This window comes from Sinohyriopsis cumingii, chromosome 10 (genome assembly GCF_028554795.1).
Source record: "Sinohyriopsis cumingii isolate HCF-2022 chromosome 10, ASM2855479v2, whole genome shotgun sequence".
NCBI classification, from domain to species: domain Eukaryota; kingdom Metazoa; phylum Mollusca; class Bivalvia; order Unionida; family Unionidae; genus Sinohyriopsis; species Sinohyriopsis cumingii.
The window spans coordinates 17,276,212-17,291,846 of NC_142970.1; the positions used below are offsets into that span (position 1 = coordinate 17,276,212).

At 33.1% G+C, this 15,635-nt stretch overlaps 1 protein-coding gene across 1 annotated transcript in view; it reads right to left on the reverse strand.

Moving 5' to 3' along the window:
- Positions 1–1,124: 1,124 nt before the first annotated feature.
- LOC149789660 (uncharacterized) overlaps positions 1,125–15,635 on the reverse strand; it is a 94,467-nt gene continuing 79,956 nt past the window's right edge. The window contains exon 6 of the mRNA XM_089973347.1: positions 1,125–1,261. Coding sequence (XP_089829473.1) covers positions 1,253–1,261 — 9 coding nt within the window. The 3' untranslated portion in view covers positions 1,125–1,252. The remainder of the gene's footprint in view (positions 1,262–15,635) is intronic.

Below are 15,635 nucleotides of genomic sequence, written 5' to 3' on the forward strand. Positions count from 1 at the left end.
CTGGGTAATAACAAAAGTACCAACCTGCTTTTTTCTGAAAATTGGGTCCTCGTGAGAAAATGGACACCATCCGAGGTACCCGTTGGTGATGACTGGTCAGTGTGCTATTGTTCTTAAGTCATATAGACAGGAAATTCGTATTTTGGCACATCAAACTCTAGTGGCTGGTCATTTGGTTAATAAGACTTATCACAAGATCATACATCATTTTAATGGCCGAATATTAGAAGTCATGTTTCCAAATAATGTACAACTTGTTATACTTGTCAAATGGCAGGTTTTGCTCTCCTTGAATCAGTTTTTTAATACATATTCTTCATGGACCTTTGGTGTTTCAAAAATAGAAAATTTATTTGCATCGGATTCAGAGACTTATCTTTTATATTATGTCTCTGACTGTGAAGTAGCAAGAAATAATTTTCAGTCTGCTAGCAATAAATAATTTTTAGTCTGCTCACTCTGAAATAGAATTAAAGAAACTCCAACAAACAAGATTTATCATGATATCGAAATTGTGGATTCTACACCTGTAAAACTATAACCTTACAAGACGAATCCTCTCAGACAAGAGTGTGTTAAAAAGCAAATGGAATATTTGTTGGAGAAAAACATTTATCTTCTTGACATTAGATTGAATTTCTTTTTTGTAACGCGTAAATAATGGACGAATTTGTCAGTCTCAGTACTAAGGAAAATTATACACCTCATTTGGAAAACATGTCTAGAAGGGACATGTATACACATCATTTTTGGGAAACATGTCAAAAAGGACAGTTATACACATAATTTGAGAAACATGTATAACAGGGACAAATATGCACCTAATTTGGGAAACATATCGAGAAGGGAAAATCATTCAGCACCATATCTGTATGTGTGTTCAGATCATGTTTCATTTTTTGCGGGGTGTGTGTTATTTTTGTCTCGTTGCTCTTTATTGCTTTCTTTGGTCTGTTTTCTTTGTTTCTATTTTATGTGTGCTGCTTAACTAAAACAAACATTAGTTGGTTATGAATTTGTTAACAAACAATAAAACTATATATCAAAAATAAATATTCATCACTCATAAAGGAAGAAAGGTGAGAGAAATCGATTTGCATATGCATTGTTATATTGGGAATGACGTCATCTCTTTACGTTGCACACTTCGCACGTCATGCAGCGGTAGTGATATCCAGTAGCCGTGTCCACATACACTACGCATGGTTCCAGACTGTGTGTTAGGTCCATATAACGGACATACATGGAACACCTAAGGTAACTAAATAAAAATAAATAAAAAATAGATGAATAACTAAATAAAGAACTATTCATTGTAAGTGCACTGAATATCATGCCTGTACAAATAATTCAGAATATGAAAACATAATATCAGACTGATAATAGCCTTACAAAATGTGAATTAGCTAACAGCTATAGGTATACACACACACACACACACACACACACACACACACATGTATATATAAGACACCATTCGTACCAAGTGAATGGGCTGACACTATGAAAGGTACATCTATATAAAAGATACCATAGCTGTATGTTGGGTCCTGTTAATTGTCTTCTTAATATATTTAGATTAAACACATTCAACATCGCAATAATGCACGAATGAAATCTTTTTTTTGTGTTGATAGTTCGGAAATGTAATCAGACATGATGTTTATCGCATTAACTACAGTCAATCATTGGTGCTTTGTTAATATTTTGGACATATTAAAACAAATTTGATCTGTTGTTGTTATTGTTGTTGTAGGGTTTAACGCCATTTTTCAGCACACGATAGGCTATACATGGCGGCCATTATTATTGGTGGAGGAAGAACCCGGGAAAAGCCCGGAAAGAACCACCGACACACGAGAAGCTACTGGCAAGCTTTCTCACATACCCACACTGGCCGAATCCGAGACCCGAACCCACGCAGACAGAGGTGAGATGGCAGTGATCCTTAACGGAGAGCGCTTTAGACCACTCGGCCACTCGGGGCCCCCAAATTTGATCTATTTGTGTTGATCAATATCCATGCCGATTTCGTTTGCTTATCTGGCTCGACATCAGTCTAGAGAGGTCATTTTTATATTCGTGATAGTAGTACATAACGTTTTCTTCCCTGAGTTTGTTTCATTTTTGATCACGTTAGTCAATCTCCCGTTTTGTCTTCCTACACATGCAGAATTAAATTTCATATGTGCCTTTTTATCTTCATATTTTACTGGACAGCTGTCCTTCTAAATTGTGTTTCGGCGGCCTTCAAGATTTGCGTCAGCATTATGTAAAATTGATTCAATTGCAAAAATGAACCACTTTTTATCAATATTTATGACAATACGTGCTTTTGGTGTCCAATCAGATATATATATGATTGATTTTTTACTCTATGTTCATAATTATGTAATTTACCGCGTCAGCTTCCCGTTTCGTGCTCGGCGATCATTTGGTCAAATTGAACGAATTTATTCCAATAAAAGCATACATGCTAAAATTCCCCTCTTGCTTAAATCTGTGAATGTATCATCGTTTATATTTGAATAAGTAGCTCATGAAATTGTTCCATAAAATGAAAAATGTCAATTAAATGTTATTCATCTTTCATCAAATTCGTCTTTCTTAAATCTATCAACTATAAAATCCTTAATTATAGATACACAGTTTTCTCATATTTATACAAACATCTCTAGAAAGAATTCTTTCTAAAATGTACCAGCTATAAAAGCATTATATTTATTTTTTATGAATAGTATTTATACGTTTTAGTCTGGATCTTTTTATTCACTAAGACGCTGATACATAGATAACATACATTGGTGTAAATTTAATGACTTTATCATTATTAATGAATATAATTTCAACATGTTGGCATTACTACTGATGTTATTACACTTTACCCTAAATATCAATACAATTGTACCATTCCGACTATTACTGTGTAAACTATTGGTTGAGTTAATTTAAGATAGAGACAATGTTGGATGGCATGTGTTTGGCTGCTTTTATATCCCATGGCGTTGGAGGTCAGGACTGCTTTGTAGTTTTATTTAGTGACATTTATTTGCTCAATTATGCTTTAAAATCACAGTAGTGAATAAAAGGAGACTTTCGGTGAAGTTTGGCAGTTTTGTAAATTTAAGACAGAACTAATTTACCATCATATATATTGTCTTTCATGAGCAATTGTTTGTTCTTGTACTTTGATTTGTAATTTGTTTTGAAAAGCCAACCGCGTTTTACCAAAGAATTTTTGTCTTCCTTGATGGTCAACGTGAGTGAAATCATTTTTCAAAAGACCGTTATTCAGCAAGAATGATACTGATCCCTTCAAATACTATGAAACGAACTACTTCTTTGTTTAATTATATTTGATTATTTGAACTTGTCTGATTCGTTTATCTGCTTATTAATAAACGTTGACCGATATATTCAATTCATTTTCAAATATAAAAGAATAATTGTCACCTTTATTAGAAAATTACAAAACCAATGTTTATATCTGTCAAGATTATACTTGTATGGCCTATACGGATTACTGATTGAAAATAGATTTGAATGCATCCACAAATTTTGTTTGCCTTTTTCAGTCAATCTTTATTTGTTTTTCACGTGATTAAACTTAATCCATTTAAGTTTAGTTTTAATATTGATCCTATTAATATCGGTATATATACTGGTTTTCTGATCACAAATTGTATTGGGATTACCAAACAGTTCTTCATTTTTACTTTCAGTTTATTGATTTATAGTTTCTTATGTGCTATGCTTGGATTTCCAGTGAAACCTAACATCGTAACAATCATGACGTACTCCATCGTTACACATTTAATTTCCTGTGAGTCGAATTGAAAAATCTAGCCGAGCCTTTATTGATTCTAAATGTCTCATTTTCTCATGTATGAGTTTGTGCTAAATCTTCAACATAAAATATTCCTTCATTATCCTATCAATTAAAGTCTTCTAACTTGTATACCGAAGGGACACCTACACTTACTTTTCAGTTTAGGTCTTCTAACTTGCATACAGCAGGGACACCTACAGCTATTTGTCAGTTTGCGTCTTCTAACTGGTATACCGCAGGGACACCTACAATTATTTTTAAGTTGAAGTCTTCTAACTTGTATACCGCAGGGATACCAACACTTATATTTCAGTTTACGTCTTCTAACTTGTATACCGCAGGGACACGTACACTTATTTTTTCAGTTTACGTCTTCTAACTTGTATACAGCAGGGACATCTACACTTACTTTTCAGTTTACGTCTTGTAATTTGTATACCGCAGGGACACCTACACATATTTTTCAGTTCAGGTCTTCTAACTTGTATACCGCAGGGACACCTACACCTATTTTTCAGTTTGCGTGTTCTAACTTGTATACCGCAGGGACCTACAATTATTTTTCAGTTTATGTCTTATAACTTGTATATCGCTGAGACACCTACAATTATCTCTCAGTTTAAGTCTTCTATTTTGTATACCGAGGGACACCTACAATTATTTCCCACATTATACAAACTTGTAGTGAAATTCTTCTTGTTTCAAATTCAGTAAAACACTTCCACATTCTTGTTTTATAAGTCTAATAAAATATGTTTCCTAAAAATATTTTTGTCAGACTAAGCGGAAAATTGTCAAATATTTTCTGGTTCCAGTACGTTCTTGACTGTTTTTACTTCCTTACACCAGGCTTATTTTGTTAAGATATCTATCATTGTCAAGATATATATATATATATATATATATATATATATATATATATATATATATATATATATATATATATATAGGGAGAGAGAGAGAGAGTCTCGAACAGTTGGTCAAAGTTTGCGTGTAAGAAAGGAATATTGGTTCTCGTTTGACCTAATGTTGCCATATATTTTTCGTCTTTCTACATTTTCAATATAAAATACTTTGATCACAAACAATTACTCTGGTCTGAAAATCCATAATAAACTCCCTTTACAATAGGTAGCCCAAAATTGTTCTGAAATGATGCTTTAAAGCTGAGGGGCTATATCTGGCAACAGTGAAAAGGTACGTTATGTTGAAGGCCCAATTTTTGACTCAGTGTTGGTGAAAATAGTTTCATATTTTTGCCCATCCTTCTTCCTACAGAAACGCATTGATATCTTTGTTCATCCTTCTTCCTACAGAAACGCATTGATATCTTTGTTCATCCTTGCTCGTACAGAAATGCAGTGATATATTTGTCCATCCCTGCTCGTACAGAAATGCATTGACATATTTGTCCATCCTTGCTAGTAGAGTAATGCATTGATATCTTTGTCTATCCTTGCTTGTACAGAAACTCATTGATATCTTTGTCCATCCTTGCTGGTACTGACATATATTGATATTTGTTCTTAAATCGGCGTGTCTCCCGCCTAAATATGCAGAAATGTAATTATTGTGAAGATATATATTTCTCAAGATCCCATATATTGCACACATAGCTGTTTGGCTCTCTCTTGCGGGTAACCTGCAGTGTACGTAGAGCAAATATGGCGTCGCCTCAATTCCTCTTCAAAACGTGTATTTCATTTCTTGTGAATTATGTCAAGTTATTATATCTGTTAATTCTCCTTTACTGAAGAAGAGTGGCATCTTAATTTACTGTGCAATAATGTATTTTTTAGTGTATCTAGCGTCCATATCTTGTGTTTGTAAAAATTTGAGTCATTGAACCAAAACCAAAATTTTTGAAGTCCGCTGCCCGAGCAGGGGGACGGGAGCGGAGGGAAATAATTTGTGCCCCAATGAATCTAATCTTCATCTTTATAAATTATATTACCTGTATAAGATTGGCAGTCACATGCACATATTGTAGTTTACACCCGATTTTCCCAGTTATAGTTTACATTTATAATTTGGGTCGTGGCTACATATCCGGTACATGTATTAGTTCTACAATGTAAGAGGTGGACTGGGATATTTGTAATTGGTTAATATATGCAATATGCACACCATTTGCTTCATCCTAAATATAATTTGTGCCTAAGAAGCAAATATCGCATACTTTGCACACACCTTAAATTACAAATAGGTTTTCAGGACCTTTAGTCAGTCTTTAATTGTTTACATCAGCAGTCAGTATTCGCTGACTTATGAAAGGAAACAGATAGATAGGATAAACGTCAATAATTTAAATGATTGGCACTTCATACAAGATACAAGAATTGAGACTTTACCGATCATAAATTATGACCTTTTTTTACACAAAGAGTATTTGAAATCCATTTTGGATAATATATGAAACAATTTTGACAAGAAAAATGATCTAGTTGAAACCTAGCTATTATAGGATTATCCAGTTTTTTCCACTATTATCCGCGTTTCAGTTAAAAAAATCAAGTACGTATACAAGCATATACATACATTGCACAAAATCCAAAAGGAGATTGTAACAACTTAAACACTCTTCAAGACAGCATTTCATAAGGTCAAGTGACATGCGCGAACTTCACGCGTGCAAACAATGGGTTAAAAGGTCGGCAAGCTCAAGTAAAGAGATACAATTAAGAAGTAAAGTGTACTCATCTTCAACCATTGCACACAGACTTTACACCTTTGAATATATCACATCTGATACATATATCAATATTACGCTTTCATTATGGCCGCATTTAAATTAAATAAAATATTCGTCCTAATCTGAGGCTCGGTATTTGTCTAAATATTCGAATTAAATCTTATTAGAGTTTTATTGATAATTTGTAATAAAGGTAACACCTTTCAAAAATACAATCTTTCCAGTGGACACATGTTAATACTTATACACATTTAACAGTGATCTCGGGACGTCATTTTAGGAAGCTTGGAATATACAGAAAGTGAATAAAGTTAAACAAAAACATACAGACAGACATATAAGTGCAAATGGTCCAGGAACTTTCCTCAAATGGTCGAACTTTTTGTCTGCAAGATTTTTCTAATGACCTAAATATGATTCAAGCTTGAATAAGCTAATTTATTCTATATTTCTAATGAAATGCGTTCTGTACATTACGTGTACCTGCCCTCGATTGCATTTCGTCGTCTACAGCGGAGTGAGCATGAAGATTGTGTAGATTGTTTCGTTTGTTATTTTTTAAACGTTTCCACCGTTCTTGCTTTACCAAATTACAAACCTGAATCCCCTACAGCGTCTGAACCAATTTGTATTTATTAAAAACCCTATTTTGCTATAGCCCAAAGAAAACACTTTGTTGCTACAGCCCCAGAAAAACCCTATTTTGATACAGCCCAAGGAAAACCCTATTTTGTTTTGACCCAAGGAAAACCCTATAATGCTACAGCCGAAGGAAAACCCTATGCTGCTACTGCCCAAGGAACCCCTATACTGCTATAGCCTAAGGAAAACCCTATGCTGCCACAGCTCAATGAAAACTATGTGGTGCTGCAGCCCAAGAAAACCCCTATGATGCTACAGCCCAAGGAAAACCATGTATTGCTAGAGCCTAAGGAAAACCCTACATTGCCACATACAAGGAAAACCATGTGGTGTTACAGCCCAATAATACCCATACGCTGCTACAGCCCAAGGAAAGAAATTGAAATCAAAATGGCCTCTTATTTCTAACAATTTATGATACATGGCCTATTATTTCTTAGAGTTATGATACATGACCTATTATTTCTTAGAGTTATTATACATGGCCTATTTTCTTTTTACAGTTATGATACATGGCCTGTTATTTCTAACAGTTATGATACATGGCCTATTATTTCTAACAATTTATGATACATGGCCTATTATTTCTTACAGTCATGATACATGGCCTATTATTTCTTTCAGTTATGATACATGGCCTATTATTTCTAACAATTTATGATACATGGCCTATTATTTCTTACAGTTATGATACATGGCTCATTATTTCTTACAGTTATGATACATCCTCCGCATCAGATAGAAAAGCCAATGCCTTGTCAATACCTGAAAATTGGTCGCACTTTTTATTGTTTGATTCCACTCATTTCGATGTAAAGCTTTATATAATTATTGATTTAGATGAATTAAATTAGATACTCAATAAATTATGGCCACTTTTTGCGAGCTATGGTCCATATTTGTCTAAAAATAGATATTCAAACGGCACGCTGGCAATCAAGCTTGCTGACATTACTTCAGATTTCATTGTTACAAGATCGTCGATTTAGTCATTGATATATTTTGGTATTTATCGGACGTTTTAATCGTCTAATTTCATACATCATTACAACTTTCGAATACTTTTGGCTTTAAACTTTTATTTCTATTTTAAATGTAGCCAATTTATCTGCCAAGTTCATTCTTAAAACGGTTGAAAATAACTTGGAGATTAGTCTGCTGTTTAAAGTGAACATATAACTGGCTTACAGATACAATACTCCTGCAGCACCGTTTTTAATTGTAATAGTTTATGAAGATTCATTTATAGAATTCCCGGTCAGTTCGATTTTGTTCATCATTTTTGCAAAGATATTGCCCTTCTTCTATCTAAATTACATCAAATAATTGTGACTATTTCACAAATACAGTTTTGATAATTCCAACGAAATCTATAATGCATCACAATGTACCAAGGTCGTGAAGTAATTGTAAGATTTAGCTCGATTTTGACATATTTTGCCGAGTTCCTTCCTTGAAGTGACACAGGACACACAAATGATGCAAGCATTTAATATATTACCCGAGGTAGCAACATCTAAATACACGGATACAATAAAGATTGATCACTACGTTGATATTGTAGATGGAGATAGAAATAAAGTTGTGATATGGCAATTTCATATCAATGAGAGTAAACGTGCAAGCTGTTCTAGCAAATACGGTGTGAAATTTAATGTGGACGCATCCTGGTCGTATGTTTTTATTTATTTTGTTTGGTTGTGCCAGTGAATGCTAGTTCAATCTAACTTTGTAATACTGTATTACCTCTTAATCTTACCCTGTTTGAGCCCTTTGAGCAAGCGGCCTTTAAATAAGCCAACTTGATACAAGCGACCTACCCTTTTTTGCTTATCATTTTTTTTTTCTTTTTCTTTTAAAGTTATAAGGTTTTCTTTTCCTCTTGCCGTATGCTATCAAAAAGATAAATTTTGTGGAGACACATGTCGACTAGGAACACATGCCTGTACGGATCAACAGCTAATCACATCGAACATCGAACGATATACAGAGGACTTCATTTTCGTTTGAGTTGCAATAGTATATCAAAATATTGAATATTGCGTGAACGTGGATATGTAAAACGGATGCTGGCTATTGAGATAACGACACAGGATGTCGCCTCGAGGAGCATGAATCTTATAAACACATTCCTATTCTAACTTCATGTTCATGTCAAGATGCCTATAAAGTAACGAAAATGATCTTACGTCCTCATGTATTAACTTTACGACAAGAAATGACAAACACATATTAGATAAAAACAATTCCTTAGATTAAACTTGAACCATTTAAATTCCATTATTAGCTAAACAAAAAAACTATGATAACCACGCGTCATTAGTGTTGAGTCAACCGTCAGTCCAGGTCAGAAGGAAAATCTCATGTATCTTCTGTTTTCTCATAAAAAACTATTATATGCATTATATTACCATAAATAAGGTAAGGAAACATACATATCCCGGCTCTAAATAGAAGTTCAGAATCCCCTCCCACGTAAAGTAATATGTCGATCCCCTATACTCATCAGAGTGCAATGTCGCAAGAATGGTCTGCCCCACCTTCCTAAATCAGTGCAGTCTTGAATAAGTCAGACATTAATTTGTCAAAACGCAGTATTCGCGAAATGTAAATTATGAACAGTGGTATACAAATACGAGTTATCTAACTACTGTAAGAAATAATACACGTGTGTGTCTGTGTGTATGTGTGTCCGTGTTTGCACTTTTTGAGTCATATATCTGAGGAGTGTGTGTATGTCCGTGTGTGTGTTAGGTATTTTAGTCATATATCCGAGCAATTAAAAGCACTGACAAAACCCAATTGCTAATGCTGTATACTGCCGTTGATTCCTTTAACACAATTTTATTAAACCCATGTCGATATTGGCGGACTAACCATAAACAAATGGGACTACACTGTAGCATGAGCACTGAAAAACTGTTGCGATATGCTATATTTGCAGCTGGTGTATGTTTACTTGTATGAGTTACCATCAGTCAGATTTGCTCCTTTTGAAACTTCCCATGTCATTTCATAAGATATTCTTTTGATTTGTTATCATTTTCATCGGTTTCCGTGTATCACTACTTTTCCAAGCAATGCTCTGATGCTAGAGTCGTTTTCTTTTCTGTGTGCTCTAATAGTCGCTTTTAAATGGTTGACATTGGTACCTGAGTTTATTTTTCGTTTTATATGATTACACATATCCTCCAATATCATCTTTTTTATTTAATTCTGTCAAGTAAAGCACAACTACTTAGCTAGCTGCTTCATGATAAATTTAAATATGCAAGGTGACCGTCCTGCAAGTGATTGCACACTAAGGTTGACAAAGCGATTAGATAGATCTGTTTCTTAAAGAAACTGGTTCTATTTTAACCGACACATTTATTGGTTACTATTCTTAATTGGACTAAAGCGTCATCTCGAACTTGAGATTAAATATATGTTGCTTTATTAGCTTGTGCTCACTTCGATTAACGGCTGCATAGTCGGATATATGTTGTTGATGATGTTGTTGTTATTGTTGATGATGCAGTTGTTGTCGAGTTTTATGCCATTTTTCAGCACATGATATTCCGTACATGGTGGACACTATAAGTGGTGGAGGAAGAACCCGGGAAAATACATGTAAGAACCACCGTCCCACGGTAAGCTACTGGTCAGCTTTCTCACGTATCCACATTGGTCAAGCCCGAGACTCGAACCCAATCAGACAGAGGATAGACGGCAGTGATCCGTGACAGTGAGTGCGTTAGACATCTCGCCCATCCGGGGCCCCTGGTTATATAGGTAAACCAACTGTGTTTCAAAACAACGCCCTGAATGGAATACCGCCTTCTCATTGGCCAACTGAAAATAAGTCATAAATAAATAATGGACGTCATTTTCTTTTAACCAATAAGAGGACAGTATTCCATTAGGCGCTTTGTTCTTGCAAATTAAGAGGCGCGATCAGGTACATGTCGAGCGGTACAGTGGGAAAATGATTTGGCATTCCTTAAAGGTATGATGTTAAGTCAAACTGTTAATAGTGGTACACAGTCGAATGTCTGAGCTAAACATCGGTACAAAATTTATTACGCTACGCGAAATGTGGCTTGAAATAACAGCGTTTATTCTTAAATGGGTCGCGCGAGAAAGGAGAGAAGTGTCCTCCGTCGTAGTTATTATATATACATGCATGACAGGTCAATTTTAAGGAACGATACGAGCCTCAATGTATTACACGTGGTTCTAATATTTAAACATAGCTTAGTTGTATTTCATAGGAATAGTAGTATACTTGGTGCTAAAATTTCGCTAAATGCCCGTTGCAAAATAATTCAACTCAAGTTAATATAGAACTCATGACAATATAGAAGGCATGACAATTTCTACTCCATTTGTTCATTTCTACGCTGTACAACATTTCAACATTTCTAAAAGAATGTGCAACATTTGTACTTTAATTTCGTAACTCGTATTAACTGTGTGATATACGGAACGCTTACAGCAAGTTTTCTCATTATTGATTCATTTATTCATATCCGGATACTCTCTTTCGGTGACACAGATATCATGTGGTGACTTTAACAACGAATACATTTTCCCGAAGGGTGACATTTTAGAAAGAAAAAATATGTTGTCCTGTGCATGAAGTTTCAACAAAACACTTACATCAAAGGAATGAGTCGAATATAATTGCATCCTTATGTTTCGTATGCGTTTCACTAGCTCATGTGATTTGTCTTGAAAACAGGTCAATGAATGCACTTGTTACTGCGTACATGCCGTCTAGGTCCCGGCCAATGTAAGCTCGCGAAAAAGCTTGCCGATAGCTTCCTGTGGGTCGGTTTACCGGGGTTCTTCCTCAACCACTTATAGTGGCCGCCATGTATAGCCTATCATGTGCTGAAAATGGCATTAAACCAAAAATAACATCAACAACAGCAACAACAACCATTATTTGTTTGCTACAATGACTATTATCACCAGTACACCTATGAACTGTTAAGTATGGCACGTTATGTTGTCGAGTTTTTTTATTCTTACGTGTCTATAATGCTGATGATAAATAATGAGTTACAGTAAAGCACGTTTGTGCACGAGCAAACAACCGATATATATTCCAAACCCCAGGTTGATCTAGGACACTGACCAAACAAAACCAGTACAATGATTCCTGTTGTAGACAGATTCGTTAACGAACTTGGTTATTATAATAATAATTTCGTACAACCGTTTATATCAAAGAATAAAATGTCTAAGGAAGTAATTTCATACGCTTCATGCATTCATCTGTATTCGCAGTTAGTAAGTCTCATTATTATTGTTATTATTATTATTATTATTATTATTATCATTATTATTGTTATTATTATTATTATTATTATTATTATTATTATTGTTATTATTATTATTGCTATTATTATTATTATCATTATTATTATTATTATCATTATTATTATTATTATCATTATTATTATCATTATTATTATTATCATTATTATTATTATTATCATTATTATTATTATTATCATTATTATTATCATTATTATTATTATCATTATTATTATTGTTATTATTATTATTGTTATTATTATTATTGCTATTACTATTATTATTATTATCATTATTATTATTATTATCATTATTATTATCATTATTATTATTATCACTATTATTGTTATTATTATTGTTATTATTATCATTATTATTATTATTATTGTTATTATTATTATTATTATTGTTATTTTTATTATTGTTATTATTATCACTATTATTGTTATTATTATTGTTATTATTATCATTATTATTATTATTATTGTTATTATTATTATTATTATTATTATTGTTATTATTATTATTGTTATTATTATTATTAGTATTATTATTATTATCATTATTATTATCATTATTATTATTATTATTATTATTATTATTATTATCATTATTATTATTATTATTATTATTATTATTTATCTAATATGTCCTTGTTCTCAATTTAGAAATATTGTAAAAACATACCTTATTTTTATTCTTGGTTAAATCTCTCCAAAACAAATATTTAGTTTTTCCATTGGCAGAAAAAGTCCAATGCATAAAAATAAACATTCCATCAAGATTCAATACCGATCTTGAAGAAATACTAGTTTCACAGATAAATGAATTATTTTGTGAATTCTGTATTTCATCTAAGAATAGCAGTATTCGTTAGGGGTAGAGGCCAAGTGTTTAAAAGTTTATATATATATATATATATATATATATATATATATATATATATATATATATATATATATAGAGAGAGAGAGAGAGAGAGAGAGAGAGAGAGAGAGAGAGAGAGAGAGAGACTTTAGTATTTTATCGTGTGTGTTATAATGTATGTTCAAGAAAAGGACTGCGACTTGTACATTAAACAAACCTCTGGCATTGATTTTATGGGGATTTTAACAAGGATTTGCATGGACCATTTTTGTTACACAGCTTTTTATTGGCCTTTACTCTTTGACAGGGAATGTGCCAATATACCGTTAAACCCTAAATATGCATGCATACATTCAAACATATCTACCACATACATACTCCATATATAGTCTTTGTGTTTTCATTTAATGAAATTGCGGTTATTTTTTATTGAGAATGTAGAAACAATAAAACGAATAAAGTGCAAATGCTTTGAGTTGCGGTAGATTGTTGACGCGCTGAATGGAACTAATGTTCTCTACTTTGTATATTAAGATAATAATGAACATTTAAAAAAACACAAAGAGTTTGACGCTTTGGTAATGTCAATATGTACATTAGATTAATTGTATGCTTTGGTAATGTCAATATGTACAGTAAAGGAATTGTATGCTTTGCTAATGCCAGTATATACAGTACATGAATTGTATGCTTTGGCAATGCCAGTGTGTACAGTAAATGAATTGTATGCTTTGCTAATGCCAGTATATACAGTACATGAATTGTATGCTTTGGTATTGCCAGCATATACAGTAGATGAATTGTATGCTTTGCTAACGCCAGTATGTACAGTCAATGAATTGCATGATTTTGTTTGGTAATGCCAATATATACAGTAAATAAGCTTTGAAATGCTTAATGGCGTATATTATACATTAGTAATTTTTGGGAAATATTGTGGACTACGATATAATATCAATGGAGTTGTTCCCCTTTAAAAGAAAATTCTCAATAAAGAAGTAAATACATTCTACCACCATACTCCATTGTTATTTAGTTTTAGTTTAATCTTATATGTATCAGTAAGTAGTCAAAACCTGGAGTAGTAAAAGGGGGAGGGATGGAACGTGATTATATTTTTCAGAACTAGATTTACAAGTCGTTGCTATACATTATGCAAATAATGATGATTTAGATGTGAAGAAATATATCACTGATCAGACGGATGATGATGATGATGATGATGATGATGATGATTACTGAAATATATAGCTGACAAAGGCAGCTTGTGAATGTCGGCATTGTTGACATGTGTCTTTTTAATATATTTAACACCGTATTGGAATTTAGGCATACGGGCATGTGTATTTAACACCGTATTGGAATGCAGTCGTCCGGACTGTGTCTTTTTGATATATTTAACACCGTATTGGAATGTAGGCATCCGGACATGTGTCTTTTTAAGATATTTAACACCGTATTGGAATGAAGGCGTTGTTGACATGTGTCTTTCTAATATATTTAACACTGTATTGGAATGTAGACATTGTTGACATGTGTCTTTCTAATATATTTAACATCGTATTGGAATGTAAGCATCCGTACATGTGTCTTTTTAATATATCTAACACCGTATTGGAATGTAGACATCCGGACATGTGTATTTTTAATATATTTAGCACCGGATTGGAATGTAGGCGTTGTTGACATGTGTCTTTCTAATATATTTAACACTGTATTGGAATGTAGACATTGTTGACATGTGTCTTTTAATATATTTAACACCGTATTAGAATGTAGGCATCCGGACATGTGTCTTTGTAATATATTTAACACCGTATTGGAATGTAGGCATCCGGACATGTGTCTTTATAATATATTTAACAACGTATTGGAATGTAGGCATTATTGACATGTGTCTTTTAATATATTTAACACCGTATTAGAATGTAGGCATCCGGACATGTGTCTTTGTAATATATTTAACACCGTATTGGAATGTAGGCATCCGGACATGTGTCTTTATAATATATTTAACAACGTATTGGAATGTAGGCATTGTTGACATGTGTATTTTTAATATATTTAACACCGTATTTGAATGTAGGCATCCGGACAGGTGTCTTTTTGATATATTTAACACCGTATTGGAATGTAAGCATCCGGACATGAGTCTTTTTAATATATTTAACACCGTATTGGAATGTAGGCATCCGCACATGTGTCTTTATAATATATTTAACAACGTATTGGAATGTAGGCATTGTTGACATGTGTCTTTTTAATATACTTAACACCGTATTGGAATGTAGACATTGTTGA